At 43.8% G+C, this 17,149-nt stretch overlaps 1 protein-coding gene across 1 annotated transcript in view; it reads right to left on the bottom strand.

Moving 5' to 3' along the window:
• FNDC1 (fibronectin type III domain containing 1) overlaps positions 1 to 10,914 on the bottom strand; it is a 39,506-nt gene extending 28,592 nt beyond the window's left edge. The window contains exons 1-7 of the mRNA XM_032184186.1: positions 10,707 to 10,914; positions 8,834 to 8,932; positions 7,994 to 8,108; positions 6,942 to 7,129; positions 6,350 to 6,457; positions 2,789 to 2,977; positions 25 to 2,412 (exon numbers count right to left, since the gene is read on the bottom strand). Coding sequence (XP_032040077.1) covers positions 25 to 2,412; positions 2,789 to 2,977; positions 6,350 to 6,457; positions 6,942 to 7,129; positions 7,994 to 8,108; positions 8,834 to 8,932; positions 10,707 to 10,908 — 3,289 coding nt within the window. The 5' untranslated portion in view covers positions 10,909 to 10,914. The remainder of the gene's footprint in view (positions 1 to 24; positions 2,413 to 2,788; positions 2,978 to 6,349; positions 6,458 to 6,941; positions 7,130 to 7,993; positions 8,109 to 8,833; positions 8,933 to 10,706) is intronic.
• Between the last annotated feature and the right edge of the window lie 6,235 nt (positions 10,915 to 17,149).

A 17,149-nucleotide genomic window follows, 5' to 3' on the forward strand; every position in this document is an offset into this window, starting at 1 on the left:
GTTACTAGAACAAAGATAAGATACCTTGCCTATAAGGAGGTCTGACAAACTGCCGCTGCGAAGGGCTCCGTAGCCTGGAGTTCAGCACTCGCTGGCGAGGGGACAGAGTGGAAGAAGAAACGGTTGGAGGAATGGTATGCGCTGTTGTAGATGCAGAAGGACGCGGCCAGACAAAGCTTGGTTTAGATGGGGTATGTTTGTTAGGGGAATGAGTAATTCGTGACACTATAGCAGAGCTGACTGGTGATTCAGGAGAAGACATTTTTAATGTTGGAGTTTCTTCCTTCTCTTCCTCTTCAGATCTTAGTTTGTGAGGTAGAAGAGTGTCCATAGATTTCCTTGTATTGCTAGTAGTGTCATCATATGTGTTTTTGTTACCTCTAGAAACAGAAGGGGACCATTTTGCTGCCAAAGATGTGGGTTTCTCTTCCCTTTCTTTCTCATCATATTCACTATAATAATCATCCTCTTCATTAGAAATTGACTGACGAGATTTAGAAGAGGAGGAAGGAACTTTTTGAGGAAGTTCTGTTTGGGACATTTTAGACGGCAACAGACCATATTTTTTCTCTGTTTGGGACACTGTTCTTGTAGCAGCCCTAGATCGAGTAGGTAATGAAGGACGAGTTTGCCTTGAAGAAGTGGATGGCAGCTTTGAATTATACTGATTTTCTTTTGCTGTGTCACTGGCAGAACTGGAGTCTGGCTGAGTAAGTTTTGAATTGTAGGAAGGTACCTGAGAACGTGGCTGCTGTTGCTTTGAGAGAGATGAGCTTGAGCTTCCCTGAGATGCAGGCAATCCCCTAGAAGAGGACACCTCTTTAGGAAACACAGAGCGGCTGCTGGCTCTGTCACTGCCTTCTGTTACGTCCTCATCATCATCTTCCTGCAATTCTTCATTGCTCTGGGATAAGACAGGGGACGGGAGGCGTCGGCCCCTGGAATGCAGTAAGGAAGGACTGGTTTGTGCCTTCTGCAGAGGCTCTGAGCGGGAGGTCTTCTGGGATGGAAGATGAGAGGGGAATGTCTTTTTAGGCAAAGACACATTTGGTTTGGATCGAGCAAGGGTTTCTTTTACTTCTCGACTGTCCTGCTCTTCAAGCTTATGTTTAGAAAGAGGAGACTGCAAAGAATGCTTTTCTGGAGCTGCTACTCGACTTTGTTGCTCTTCTCCTGAGTCGGAGTGGGGTGACTTTTCACTGTGTGTCTCTCTGAGGTGAGAATCAGGATCAACATGAGGATTTTTTCTCTTCGAATAGATGGCTGAAGAAGACTGCCTGGAAGAGGGTAGAGAGGGATTGTGTGCAACATCTGGAAGTAAAGGGTTTTCATCTTGTGACTCCTCCCTGTAACTCTTATCCACATCCTTTCCATTAGATTTGGCACTGGTAGAGGAGTGAGAGTGAGGTGAAGAGTGACCAGAAACAGCAGACCTTGATGAAACTGCCACCGCTGCTAATTTTGAATCCTTCCATGTCCGAGAACTGGAGCCTGAGGGAAGCCTTGTTTGCTGTGACCTAGAACTGGGCTGTCCTGCTCTGCCCTCCGCTTCCTCACTGTCAAATTCATTATGACTGTCATGAGCACGGGAGTCTGTTGATTTGGAAGAGGGTTGGTGTGAATGACCTACAGACCCAGACCTACTTGGATGGCTTGGGACCACCTCCTGAGACACAGCAGACTGACGGTTTGATGGCAAAGCTAGGCGGCCAGGCTCTGAAGTTTTAGAAGGCACTTTCACCAGCACAGGATCTGGCTTTTCTTCCACATTACCAGCAAGATCATTATTCTTAGTAGGCAGAGAATGGGAAGAAGCTTTAGGAGAAGGCACATTAGCATTGCTTTGCCTCAGTTGCTTTGTTTCATTGTCTGTGTATTTCGGAACAGACGAGGCAGAAGAGCGCTGTGCTGAGGATGGTGACAGTGATGATGGCTCATGTTTCTCTGTGTTCACCTGCCGTGACACCTCTGATGCATGGGTTCGAAGAGGGGTCCTCCCTGCGGTAAGGACAGGATGGATTGTCCGACTGGGGGACACTGGTCTAACAACCCTCCTTTGATCCTCGGCTTTTGGTGGCATCGTTGCAGCTTCTTCGGATGAATTGTGATCATCTGTCACTTCGGTGGACTGGAGATCAGATTCCAGCTCTTCTGTCTTTCTGGAAGGTAACTGAGATTTACTTAGGACCCCTCCTCGAGACAAGATTTTATTCTTGTACTCAGAAAGAAGACTCTTTTTATCACTAACACCAGGTGAACGAACAGATGACTGCTTAGAGGAAAGTGACATCTGGACTTTTGAAGAAACAGAGGAAGTTTGAGAAGTAGATGAACCAGTATTCACATTTTTTTTAGCCTCTGAATTGTCTTGAATATTTTTCTGTTGGTGGGCAACTGAATCTTCATTGGGAGCTGAAAAAAAAGTGTTTGTTCATAACAATACAAGAAGCACAAAAACTGACCAAGAAAATAAATCAGCCAAGTAGCAAGAATGAGACAACATCGGAACATATGAGACAAAATTTACTTCTGTACAAACCTATTTATATGGAATTATCATAACTTGGGTAAAACTTCAAGCAATTAAAATCAAATATCTAAAAGCAGGGACTCCAACATGCTATCAGTGTAATGGAATCTTTAGCAGAATGTAGCCACATCAATGACATGGTTTTGCACCATCCTGTCTGGAATGCAGAGGAAGCTAAGAAGAGTAAATGAGAATGAACATAACTGGGCCCAAGAAAATAATGTCAGACTAAGCAATTGGTGGGTGGCTGGTTCTTACCTGCTGGGATGGCGACACTGAAGGCTTTAGACTGAGGACCTGGTCCCCTCCTGTTTGCAGCACGAATTTTGAAAATATAGCGCTCCCCGGCCTGCAGACCGTCTATTATGGCTGATGTTGTAGCTCCAGAGTAGGTGATGGACTTTGCTCCAAAAGGCTTGAGAGCGGGGGCGTATGAAAGAATGTATTCTGAAATGATTTGGCAGACGGTTGGAAGGAGGAAACTGAAAACAGTCCTGTTTCCAGCGGACAGACTGTATGGGTAGGATGAATTAGAACGTGCATTACTAAAATTAATACACTAGCAATGCACGCTGAGTCAACAGCTGGAGTATAAAGACATGAATGATTATATATATATTGGTAAGTTGAATAAATATTTCTTCATCTTAGAAGGAAGAAAAAAAAACAACAAACAAATCATGTTATTGAGCTAACAGCTGAGACAGAATATGTTAGCTATACCTCTGCAAAATAGATAGACAACAATCCCCATCAGTGTGAAGAGTCACCAATAAGACCAGGATGACAGCCATGCATTCCAGAGAAGGCCTGGAGGAACATGAGAAAGTTACAGCACCAACTACTGCATGGTTTGGTGTGCTGTACCAGCAGGCCATTTATTGTTCCTGGACCCTGACCAATGAAGGAAAAAAAAAGAAAAAATGGGAAAAAAAAAAAAACAACTCTGAAAAAATTAACTGCCCCAAATCAAAAACAGAAGAAAGCTAGAAAGCTAAAAAAAAGAAAATGTTCTGGAGGTAGAAAACATATATGAACACTGCCAGGAAAATATGAACTGCCCTACTGCCCGTGGAAATCCAGTCTGGAAGACAGTGCAAATGTTGGGTAGATTGCAGCTCACTACAGTTGGAGTACCTGTGCTGTTACAACCAACAGAGCCTGAGAAGATGTTAGGATTCCCAGGGGAAAGAAAAACTTTATACTTACTGATTAGTTACTGTGACATCTGCAATCAGCAAGACATGATCCAGAGAACATTATTGCAAAACATAACTTCTTCATAATGGTGGATAACCCACAATCACATTGCTGACTGCAGCAATGTCAACAGCAAATAATAAAGTTTTAAATTTTTCTTTCGCATGGCAACTCTTTGGATGAAGATCAAAATGGAGTATTCACATATTTATCTTTCAAAACACCAGTATTAAAATCAGGTGACATTAATAATGACCATTAATTACTTTCTCAGCCTACATTTCCAACACAGCCTTGACACAGCTCTAACTGCACTGCATTTTGAGACCCTAGCTGTGCAAAAGCAGCTCTGCCAGTCCACTAGGGTGAAACTCTACCAGCTCTAAATGTTGTATCATATACAGTGCTGGAGCCTGAGGGGTGTCCACATGAAAGCACCAAAGCAATTTTATCATGTGAGCAATATTACTGCAGACAAATACAAGTGTTTCCAGCTGAGCCTTTACTTTGAGGGGTTTCTGCACTGGGGTTTTAGCTGTCATCTACAGCAGGTAAAATCCATGCCTTGACGATCGAGGCTTTTATTCAGAAAGGACTTCCATAAGGAAATAACAGCACTAGATGTTACCAACTGGTAGCAATATAACCTCTGTCCAACAACATTACAGCTTTTGCTGTCAGACAGTACTGTGTTTAACCACAGCAGGTGACAAGCACCCCTGCACAGGCAGCAAAACACAGCCTCATCGCCACTTAAACTCGCCCTGCTCTCACCTTTCGGTTCAGGGTTACAGTGATACCTGTGCACCTCATTCACTTTGCATAGGGAGGGATATCTCAGCCTTCCCTAGGGGTAAGGCATAACTGTGCGCATGAAGAGGAGTTTTCTCCTTACACCCTCAAAGAGACATATCTCAGAGTGCAGGTAAGACCTTAGCCACATGCAAGACTCCTTGTCTTTTGAAGCCTCTGTAAGAGGCAGTGGTATCAGACCGAAACAGGATTTTGAAAATAAATTTCAAGTGAATGGCCAGAGATCTCTAGAAAATAACAACACCATTATGGACTGGGAACTTATTTTTTTTAATCTGAAAATGAGACTATATTCATTGCATTAAAAAATAACATCATCAAAATAGAGAAAAAAGGCACATCAAGATACAAATGTATTTACTGCTCAGTCAAAAAAATAAAAACAAAACAAACGCACAAACAAAAAACCCCACACTGGTTGTATTAGAAGGCATCATGAACTTTGGATTTGATTTTTTTGTTTGCTTGATTTAGGATGCAGAGATGTTTTAATTACACAGGCACTGGTGTTACTGCTGGTAGCTTTCAAATGGTTATTGGATTGCAATTTCTCCACCACTTTAACATGTGATATAAACATGTAAAAGGGCAGGGTTGAAAAAAAAACAAAACAAAAAGACAAAAATTCCAAGACAAAAAGATTATCATGTGCTATCAAAATGACTATGAAGTGCTAATGGCGGTTTAACTTAGCCAGTATAAATATTATGTATGCCGTTTATTTAGTTTAAAAATAAGGCCTCTCCTGTAATACTTGATACCCAATGAAAACATAATGATATATTAGGTACATGAAAGTGTTCAGCCCTTAAATATCAGGTATCTTAAAGTAATTGCCCTGTGTGAATCATCTAACACATGGATAAATATGGACAAAGGGTCACAGACTGCTCAAAATTAGGAGCAGATTTTAAATTTCAGATAATGTCCCTGCATGACCCAACTTTAAGAAATAATGATTCTTGGACAGAATTGCAGCTCCATTGAAGTGATTGGCAAGATTCCTATGGACTTCAAAGAGGCAGGAATTCCACCACTGCCTTAGAGAATGCATACAGTAGGTCTTTTATGTGGACATGGTATATTCCCCTCCAAGCCCATGGTTTTTGTAAAGCCTGAGATGTGACAGTGCTGATAAGGCACCTCCAAAAACCTGTGTAACTGGAGAACACAGTCCCATCAATCAATGGAGAATGGGAGCAGCCAAAAATCCTGGCTATTCCTTTTTGGAGGGAAAAAAGGGGGAAAAAATCCCCCCCCTTTTTAAAAATAAATCTATGCAAGTGAATAGCCACCGACAAATTGTCTTTACATCCACATATGATAATGCTACACTGCACAAACCTTATGTGTGAAATCTGCTGAAATCACTATTTCTGCTTGCTTTATAAGCAGAAGCTTTCCTTCCACAATAAACTAGAAATAAAACACAATATAAACCCACTCACTTTCTTGGCAACTACCCAACCCTTCCTAGTTTACTTCTTTGCCTAACTTAAAAAACCTTTGGTAAACATCCTTCTGGAGCTTCGTTTCAACTTGCTTATTAACGAAGAAGAGGTAAGTCTGCATGCATGATGCCCCAGGAAGATCTGTGACATCCCAGGCACAAGGTGACAGTTTCCCAGCAGCACAGTAGAGTAACCGAAGCTGGGCTGGAAACAAGGAGATCCTACTTGGGTGTAAGACACTACCAACCAAAAAAGTTCCGGCACAGTCAGCGTTTCCAGCTTGTGGCAGAGCAGCAATCAGGTTTTGAGAAGACCAGCTCCTTGTGGGGGTTAAAAACCAAGAATGATGACTTACCTTTGACTTTTCCTTCACTCTCTGGGAGAGCATCCCAGGATGCTGCTACAGAGGTTGGTTTGCCCTTTAATGGCCAAACATCCAGATTTTCAGGTGCACTGGCAGGAGCTGTGAAACAGCCATACCCAGAAAAGGCAAGTAAGAAAGGCTGACCTGTATAGCACATGCTTGCTGTTCCTTCTCACAGCAGAACTGCCTATATGGTCATTTGAAAGACAAATGTGAAGTACACACATGGCTCAGGTCCATGCATGCCCATATTACATTTCTACATCGGATTTTGATTGTGAAGTTTTGGTCCATACTTTCAGGGACAGGCTGTCTATATGAGACTGCTACCATGGTTCAGGAGGAAATACACAATTCAGTCATCATGGACTACTTCCCTATATCAAAGGCGCTCCAAGGCTTCTTCTGTGGAGGCAGAACCAAATTTTGCTGCCCACGCAGAGGGACAGCAGCCATGCTGCTGCTCCCAAAGGAAGGAGCAAACACAGCTGCAGGGGGCCAAGCTGCTGAACACAGCAATCAATCTCCCCTGCTCTCATCCCTCCACAGAAGCAGCAGATTTTTTATTTTTTTAAATACATACCCGCCTCCGGGGTTCGCTGGTAAACAGACACACTCCATTTGCCTTCCTTTTCTCCATCCAAGATCTGAACGGCAAACTCGTACATGGTGTCTGGTGCCAGGTTCTCCACCAGCGCCCGCCGGTTGGACACCTGCTTGTAATCCCACCTTGCCGATTCCCCCTTTTCCCGATAACGAACGCTGTACTGCCTGGCGTTAGAAATACACAAGCACAGAAATTCACTCATCAAAAACTTTAACAGGACCAGAGGGAGAGCAGACAGCCCCGGTGGGCCCAGCCCCACATTACTGCCCAGTCCCCATCCCAAGGTGAGCACCTCCAGTGCCAGCCTCGCCTGTGCAGGCTCACTGAGTCCAACTGCCTTCACCCCACAGGGTTGACTGCTCCTCCCAGACTCCTGCTGAAAACACCCCTTCCCACAGGGGAAGCTGCAGTGCTTTCCAAACCAAGCTGGGCATCCCAGGAGGCTCCATGCCTCCATCCCACAGATGTGGCCAGCTGGTTGGAAGCCCCTCACTCCTAGAGCAGCACTGGTGGCTCAGTTCCCACATGCTGGCCCAGATAATCACCTCCACAATGAAACGGAGAGCATCTAACGTGACCACCCCTCTTGCTGTGCAGTTCAGCCTCAGGTTGTGCAGGCCTTAGCTGTTCCCAGGCTAAGCAGCACAGCCCAGCACTTTTAGGTCTTTGGCAGTTTCCGGCCCATCTCTGTTTGTTTTGGTCTCCAGCCAGTGCGGTGTGAGGCCATCAGCCATGTTCCCCTGCTCATGGGAGACCATGACTTGTTCAGCCACGGCTGTATGGAGTTTGTGCAGGGTCTGAGGATGCAGGGGGCACTGGAGGTGTACATCACCCCCACCTATCCATGCCAGATTTCTCTGAAGCATCCCCTACCAGCCACCGTCACTGGTACATGCAAATTTCTGTGCCCTAAGTTAAGTTGTTCCCATAACCAACCATCGTTAAATAAATGCAAAACTGATCAGAAGTGCACTGACAGAAGTTCACCTCTAGTATCTGTTCAGAAAAGGAAACATGGGGCTAACTACCTATTTGCTGTAGCCTTCTGCTTTTCATACAGTGGGTCTGTCCAAGCAACGAGCACAGACTGAGAGGACATAACCCGAACAGTTATGTCCTGTGCCACCTCCACCTCTTCCTCCTCTGAAATGGGAAAATAAAACAGCACATCAATAACAAGAATATTGGAGATCTCAATTAAAATAAATAATAAAAAAAAGACACAGTAATACACATTACAATAGGCAGACAGCACAGATGTATAGCAAAGGTGACAGCAGTGAAAAGCGAGTACTTTTCATTACTGATGGTACCTCATGACAATGTAATTTCTTCTGTTAGCTGTCTGCTTACAGGACCAGAGTACTAATTATTCTACAGTCCTTAAATATTTTACTAATTCTCAAACTGTTACATACAGTTTCTCTTTGACCGCTGCTACAGTATGGAACACTTTCCTTCCAAAAGGAAGTGAACACTTTAGCTGACCATGTTGACTGGAAATCAACCCTGTAGATAATGGTGCAGAGATGTGACAAGAAGACACTCAGATTTGGAGATCCTGTCTTTGATTTAGTCAAGCCTTCCCATGCAGTTATTGAAGTGCATAATGTTTGCCAATAGCTACAGCAGAGAAAGTCAAGAAAAAAAAAAAAAGGAAAGAAAAAAAGAGAAAAGAAGCAAAACCCCAACCACGTTGCCAAATTCTATCATTTTATTTATACTGCTTGAATTACAGAAGCAGAGACATCCATTAAGCTCTTTAACCCACACAGAAGTTAGCTCTAGCACTTTTAATTAAAAATCAAAGCTGTCTCATTTCATTCAAATGTCTCCAAGAATTGACAGCTGATGTGAAAGAAGCATACCTGTGACTTTCCTTTTAGTTAAAGATGACCTATAGACAGGTTGACTTCGTCCTTGGCTGTTCCGTGATGGCAGCGAAACAACATGAACTGATTCAGAGGCTGTTCATACAGGGAAAAAAAAGAGAGGCTTTCCTTAGCCTTTATCATTGTAAATAAAAATCAGTCTTTTCAGGTAGAAACCTATTTGATTCTTGTCTGAGATACAAGAAGAGAAGTAGTTTATTTAGATTCATATCATTTATCTCAGAGATTTCAACATGCATACAGTAAGAACAATCAAGTTGATATTTTAGTAGCAGGAAAGCAAATTATTAACATGAAATACAGCAGTACAAGGGTCCTGTATTCTAGGTTTGAGTTCCTCTCCTGTTAATTTGATTATTTAAAAACATTTGTTTTCCCTCTTGATAAAAGAATAGTATAAAAGAAGTGAAAATCAGAAGCATATGCTTAAAAACAGGTCACACAGTATTTCTTCATAAAGATCAAGTACGTTACTGAATTTTCACTAAATCCATGACAAAACAAACAAAACAAAACAAAATAGCAGTACATAACACCTAGGGACATCCACAGCCTGAAGCAACTCAGAGCAGGATGAATGTGTTAGCAATAGCAGTGACAGAAAACACAGCAACCAGGCACAATGGAGGGGCTCAGACCATGGCAGTACTGGATAGCCAACACAACATTTGCACAGACATGGAAGCACTGGCACCTACAGTGCATCTCTTTCCAGAGCTGGTCTTGGCAGAGAAAGATGAAAAAGTTAGTACTAGGGAAGGGATGAGCAATAACTGAGAGATCGCGGTTCAGAAAGGGTGTGAATAACTGACAGGTGGCCGAGTTCTCTCTCTTTGGACAAACCAAGATAGAGATGTTCTTTTTACACATAACTGACAAAGCAGAAGAGGAAATAGATATTTATATTACAAAGCCAGGAATTCTGGCAGCCACGTGTGATTTTGGAACCATCACCAATTTTGTAATCCAAGACCAGACTGTCTGCGGGATGGGCTTCCAGCATGCAGGAGAGATTTTCAGAGAAAGAAGTTTAACCTTGAGCAAATGCATCCAAGAAGCAAAAAGCAGATGAAACTTCCAGAAGGACGATCAAAGTAAGAGTCATGAGTGCAGATCTAGAGCCCACTCAGGCCAGAGGAGCTCACAAGACAGAGAGAGGTAAGAGAGGAATGATACAAACAGCCTGAAAAGAAATGCTCAGCCTCTGGAGAAATAAAGTTGTTACAAACCCCATTGCTACAGTTAGCTGGAAATCCTTTAGGTTGAGGGCACGTTATCTAGTGAAGGAGTGCAAACCATCACAGCACAGCAGACAGGACAGGACAGGAAGCACAGAAGAGGCCAACCTGACTCTCAGGAGCCTGCAGTGACCAGGACCTCAAAAAGGAACAGGAGAAAACATGGACACACAAACATAACACTGGTATGGAGTCCATGAAATGGTTTTGCTGGTAAACGCTGATACATTAAATTAAAGCATTAACTTTTTCTGCACTGGTCAGAAATAATGCAGAAACACAGTTTTTAAGAGGACAAGAAACAGTGGATTTGAGAGGTGTCCCACCTCATGCAAGGAGCTATGAGCTATGCCTCTTCTTCTCTGCCCTTCCCCTGAGCACAATTAGAGAAAACGTTTTCATTTGTAAGAAGAAATCATTCTGACGACTACAATAATCTGATCTATGACCACCTAGCAGCAACAGGCAGCAACAGAAGACTGACTGCTTTTTGCCTGGAGAGCAGCCTTCTCAGATAGGGCAAGTGAAACCAAAGAACAAACTGATGGGGTGATGACCAAGGGCAGTCTGGCATCAACTCACATAGATGATATCAGAGCAATCTGGCTCACCTAGTTTCCTTGCTTCCTGGTTTTGTCGCTCTTGCAGCAGCGGAGCGTAACTCATCCTTCGGCCGCTCTCTCCATAGCCCCGGAGGTGACCCTGGGATCTGCTGCGTGGACCCCTGAAGCCCGCTCCGTAAGGTGGCTTCCACCGAAAGGAAAATCTGCCATCAGGAGACTGCGTACGCACTCTCAGAGGTCTGTTTGGCATGTCCTTCTCTTCAAAAAAACAAGCAAACACACACAAAACCCACCGCAGTTATTATGAAGCACATGACATGTACAGCCGCCCACATATTTCTGCTGCAAACACATCTATGAAATATCATCAGAACAAAGGGTATAATTTTATAGTGTCCTAATTTTGCTATAAAACCCAATGCAGTAACAAGTTTTCCAAGTGGGATGCACAATATTCAACAGGGACTTTTCCCAGGCACTTCAGACAGACTGGCGCAAGACACACAGAGTGAACACACACTGTAATACAAGAACTCCTGCCAGAAACTGGGGTTGTCTTGCAGCTTTCCTGTTTTAATCTTTCCCCATTTTTTATAATTCCCTTTTCCATCGTTCAGGCACACAAGTACATTTTTTTTTTTCTGGCAAGTGCTAAAGGTCAGTGAAAAATGAAGCACAGAACCATTTCACTATTTTTAAACTTGACTTTAGACAGTAATCTACATTAAAAGCACGTTCTCTTCTCCTAAACCCATTGCTAATGGCTCATATTCATCAGGTCTGTCCTGCACATGCCTCTCCTCTTGACTTCATAAAGTCCCGTCATATGAACCCTTGAGCATCCCACACCCTAACTTGCCAAATGGCTTGCATGAGGTACCTGTTAGCAGCGCTCTTTTAGGAGGTGAAAATAAAGCAAGGATTGCTCAAGCAGCTAGGTTGCTTGTACTCAAACCCTCTCACTTTCTGGCTAAGCCAGTGACTGTAACCACAGCAATGTCAGAACAAGAGCCTGGGATGGCACCTGGATGGACAACAACGCACCAAAGTATCCCTGGCCAGAGGAGGAGTGAGATTGTCTTTCCAGCACCAGTTTGGGAGCTTGTACCTATGACAGCACTTATATTATGTTACTTTAACTATGTATTGATGCCTGTATGTCCCCACATACACCAAAAGCAGGTCCTTTTCTAATGTTTCTGCTTAGTGACAGCTTCTATAATCAACCTGTTCACCGGGTCTTGATCTGCTGACAAAGTTGCATCTTCTTACACCCTACCAAGAAACATTCTTCTATTATTTCATCCTTTGGAAAGGACCACAGTGACTCTCAAAGCTGTTTGCAGAGCTCCCTTTGAAATCTCTGTAGTAATCGCAAGGTTTCAGTACCAATCAGGTATATAACACAAGCAGAGAACAGCACACTCCCAGGTAACTCTGCTTTTTCTACCTAAAGCAGCTCAGCATGGTAAATTTTGTCATTTTATTTTGCCTGCAGAGAGGCAGATCACCATTTTAAACATACAGACTTCAGCAGCCCCTCTCTGTTGGCTGCTCCTCACCAGACCAACAAAACGAGGCCATTATAAACCCAGATCAATCAGCCAGCTCAACCAGTTTTACAGATGCTTTGTGTTGCCGGAGCAATGTATATTACCCATATCGCAGCAGTGGATCTGTCCCTCAGTGTTTAATAAAATGTTTTTCTCTATACAATAAACATGGTTGCTTTCATGAGGCTCCCTGCCCACTTTTCAAGGCATATTCAGTCACACGCTATTAAACACCTGCTCCACACAGTTTCTTTTTCTTCCTCTTCTGAGCAACTGCTCAGCACAGATTTCAGAAGCCTGGTAGTCACTGACCATGCAGGCTGCAGCTTTCATTCACAACACCACCATGGAGAACTGAACGACAGTAAAATTCAAGGTGGAAGGGATCCTTGGAGGTCTCCTGCCAACCCTTCTGCTCAAAGATAGACCATCCACAACACTGTGCAAGACCAGCCCTGGTTCTCCCTAGCTCAGTCTCCATGGGTGGAGACTGCACAGCCTCCCTGCAGACCTGCTCCAGCGTTACACCAGATGCCTAGAGTAGAAGTATTTCCAAACATCCAACCCAAACCTCCCAAACTGCAACCTGTGGCTGCTGCCCAGTACATGTGTGGCCTGACACCACCAAGAAATTGCTTTCTTGTAGCCCTCATTCAAGCAGCAGCTGTCTGTGATGTGATGTCCCCTCACCCTCCTCCTGGCCAGGCTGGACCAGCCCTGCTCCCAGAGCATCTCCTGGCAGCCCACATGCTGTCGGCAGCCACCACCTCCCCACATCTCAACATCCACACCGAACCAGGGTCCCACTGAGTGCCAAGAGCCCATGAAACCGGGGTGGCAGGGAGGGATGCTGCAGCCCATCAACTCTGATTTGGCAGTCAGTCACAGCTTCCAGCTGGAATTAAAAGAGAATTGTAAGGGACAAAGGATACAAAAGGAGCTAGCCCAGCCAGAAAGCCATATGGCAAGCGTTCAATTTAAAACAAATGTGGCTTTAGGCAGAGAAGTTTATCGGCACTAATGCTGAATGAAGCGGATCAGCAGAGGATTTAAAATCAGTGCTTCCTAAGGATTCAATTACTTTCCTCACTGTAGCACCACACTTTACTGCCCGTAGTTCCTACTTCACTGTTAGGTCCACTTTTTACTTATCTTTTCTTGTTACAGTTTGACTGGCATGAAAGCATCTAGGACAGAGCTATGAGAAAGTGGTTTAGACAGCTTTGATGGTAAATGCTGACCCATCAGACCCAGTTTTTTTGTGTGAACTATGTGCCAGTCTTGACAAGAAAGTGATTTTCCATTAAAAACAAAGAGCAGCAGAATGAAACTTGCCCACCCTGCTGTAGTCCATAGGCTGGGAGCCAACAGCCCAACTCAGGATGTGGCTGAAGGCCTTGACCTCAGTCACAGAGGAAGGTGAAGCTGGGCTTTCTCTGTCCCATACAAGCACCTGCAGGGCTGCTGTCCCAAAGGGTTCAGCTGCACACCACAGAGCCAGCACTCTCCACCAGCGAGGACATTTCCCACTCATTAAGTCCCCATGGGACAGCAAGTCACTGCTTCCTGCTGCTGCAGCCCCCACATCCAAGCACTCTCCAGCTCCTCTCATCCTGACTCCATCAAGTAGCACAAATTTCAATGAGAAGGACTGTGGAAGGTGAGCTCCACTGAGCCCTAAGAGCCATAGTTTGGTCCTGCTGGCCAGGATCATTTATCTTTACAAAAACAAACAAAAAACCTATGACATTGGAAAACAAAACAAAACAAAAAAAAAAAAAAACCATTGTCCTAAACAAGCAATATTCATTGGGGCAGGCAGGGAGAAGGACAAAAGGGAAGAAATAAATCTGGTGCATCATTCTAAGTCATTCATTTCCCAAAGTAGCCCTTCCTGTGGGGACCCTGAACTCCCTAGGAACAACGGACTTAAACAGTTCACAGCTCATGAAAAAATAATTTGACGATGCTCTCACTACAGGTCAAGCACTATGAGCCCACATCCCATGACCTTCCTCTGTCACTAGGATCCCTTCCATTGCACATCTAGGTGCTAGATGTGGACCTTGGAAACAAGATCTATGAGAATATGCAATAGTGTTGGGTTTTGTTTTTGTTTTTGTTTTTGTTTCTTCTCTGCTGGACTAAAGAAAGCAAAACCTCTTGAAAAATCAAGGCATCATTGTAGTCCTAGACTGAGGGAGGCAAGATCAGGTCCCAGAGAATAGGCAGGGAGAAGAGCGGCTGAAACAGGGAAGACAAAAATAAAAGAAAGAAGTACTATAATACTTCTGAAGGTGACATGAAAATAGGAACAGAAATGGAAATCTGATGCAGACTAGGAAGAAAAAGTGATGAAATTGAGAAATTTGCAAGAGGGAAGTAGCATGGATGGAAATGAGGTAAGGGTGACACAGAGCTGGAGCCACTGGGGGGGATTCTGGGCTTCATCTACCTTTAACACAACTTTGCACAGATCCTCCAGTCCCCTCCAAACAGATTAATCTGATGATAAAAATTGCCTCCCTCAAACATAACAACCTACCAAGCGTGCATGTGCACTGGTCTCAGCAACAAGTGGTGCAGAGATCTGTAAATAAAACTTCATCTGCCTCAGGGGGAGAAAAAACACACTGGACTGTATCTAGGAGTTTGCTCACTCCCAGCATGCAGGAAGTGGTAGATTTACCAGCAAGAGGTCCAAACATAAAGAAATCCCAGTATCTTGCTTGTAATTGGCATAACATATCTCAACGTCACAGTATGGACATGTTGCACTACTTCTCACTCGCAACACCAACACTGCACCATCTGGGCCAGACAGTTGAGCCCAAATAAATGGGTTTCCAGAAATGGACTGGGACAGCAAGGAGTTTTAAGGCCGTTGAGCAGCAGGGAACATTCCCACCACTTCCCTGGACTGTCCTGCAGCCTGATGCTGCCGGGCATCTCTCCCTACCTTTTGCAATGGTCTAAACCTGGGCAAGTCACTTGAATCCTCAGTGGAAGATGATCTTAAGAGATCCCAAGACCAGATCTCAGATCAGCATGAAAGCTGAACAGCTGACAGCTATTACAGTGCCCATGGCTTTTCCTAGCAGACACAGTAGGTCTGACCTTGATAAAAGCCCACAGGACTGCAGCTGTCTGTTCCTCATGTAACACCTACTCTGGTGCACCAGGATCTCAACCTGATTTCAACAAAAATTCGATGACATCCCAAAACAACAGCAACGAAAAGGCTAACTCTTCAAATGCATTCACCTCCAGCCCCTCTGTTCTAATAATTTTCCAGATTAGCTACCAAGTGCTTGACAGAACTGAGGGCTGATTCTTCTCCATCTCCACACTTTCTCCCTGTAAATACTGCTCGGTTTTTCACTTCTGGTTCCAAATATGATTTCACTGTTTTGTGACCCTCCATTCTGGCCAAATTAGATCAACTACTAACAATCTTCAGATCTCATCTGAAGAGCTACCTGCAATTAAATTAAAAGCAAGCCCTTTTCTGCATTCCAGAACATGAAAATGAGCAACTCCCTTGTGATCTCTTCATTGTGGAAATCCAACATTAGCTACAGCTGCAGGAATTTGTGTATAGCATCTTAGCCCCAAAAATGCAAGGCTGATCAAAGCCCTGGTAGTGACTTTTCACAGTTGAAATGTCCACTAGTATTGCCAAAGTTTGTGTGTGTGTCAGGGCTGTGGGAGAACATTTTATAAATGATGTAAGCCCATAGCATGAGTTCTAAGCCGAGGATAAAACATCCTCTAAACAACCACACAAGGAGGCAGCTTGCACTTGCCAAATCACAGATTCTTCAGAGGCCCCCATCAATTATCCAGCAACGGAAAAAACAGATCAGCTCCAGAAGAAAAGGAAAGTACTGACCCCTAGTAATCAATCTGTAATTGTGGGGGAAAATATCCCAAGCAATTCAAACCTATTAGGATATGAATGTAAAAAGTAGTTGAAATCTGAGGCCACACACACACAAAATAAGGCACTCTCAATTTGCCATCACAAATCTAGGTATTGAATGTTTGCTCTTGCCTTCCCGAATCAGCAAGAACTTCTCTGCATTTTGCTTCCATGTGCCATTATTTCAGGACTGGGAAACTGGATCTATAAAAAGTGTTCTGCTGGAGAGAGGACACATATTTGGCAAACAGTCGGTAGACAATATTCATATAGTCTATAAACATCTACCAACCTCTCTTTTAATTTCAGGCATTAGTCTGAGAGGCTAAGCACAGTGACCCACCATTGGCAAAGTAACAGCTTGAAGAGAGCTGGTTTTGTCAGAAAGTGATCAAATTATGACCTTAGACAAGATCAAGAATGCCAACTGGGAAGGAAATCCTTGTGTGGGAAAAAAAAAAAAAAAAAAAAAAAAAGAAAGGAAGACTAAAATAAAATGTACCAAACTGCTCAGTTCATTCACCCTCCTCAACAAGTGGATGCTTGTCTTCAGAAGTCCTTACCTGCTCTCTGAGCACAATCAGTTGTCCTCCAAGGTAATTACCTTGCACCACTGCCAACCTGTGAGAGCCACCCAGCTTCAGAGCTGAGCAATTCAGTTTACAAACACCCTGCAGCTTCCCTCCCAAGACCAACCACCAAGGTGGTACCTTGTACCTAGAAACGTACAGTACCTCAGCTAGCTGTTGCTCCTAGATCTCTGAGCTATTCCTTCAGAATATAATGCTGTTGTGTGCCATGCACGCTCCTAAGTACCCGAGCCCTACCATCATGGAGGAATAGACATAAAGGTATCAGCTGTACTTGTACCAAAAATGATAGACTGTGAACAGAAAAAAGAGGCACTACATTTTGATTTTCCAACTGGCAACTCTAAAATTAATTCCATTTGTGAAGTAAGACCCTTTGTAAGACATCCACACTGATATAACTTACTGCATCAGCCTCCCCTAAAT

This window comes from Aythya fuligula, chromosome 3 (assembly GCF_009819795.1).
Source record: "Aythya fuligula isolate bAytFul2 chromosome 3, bAytFul2.pri, whole genome shotgun sequence".
Lineage (NCBI taxonomy): Eukaryota > Metazoa > Chordata > Aves > Anseriformes > Anatidae > Aythya > Aythya fuligula.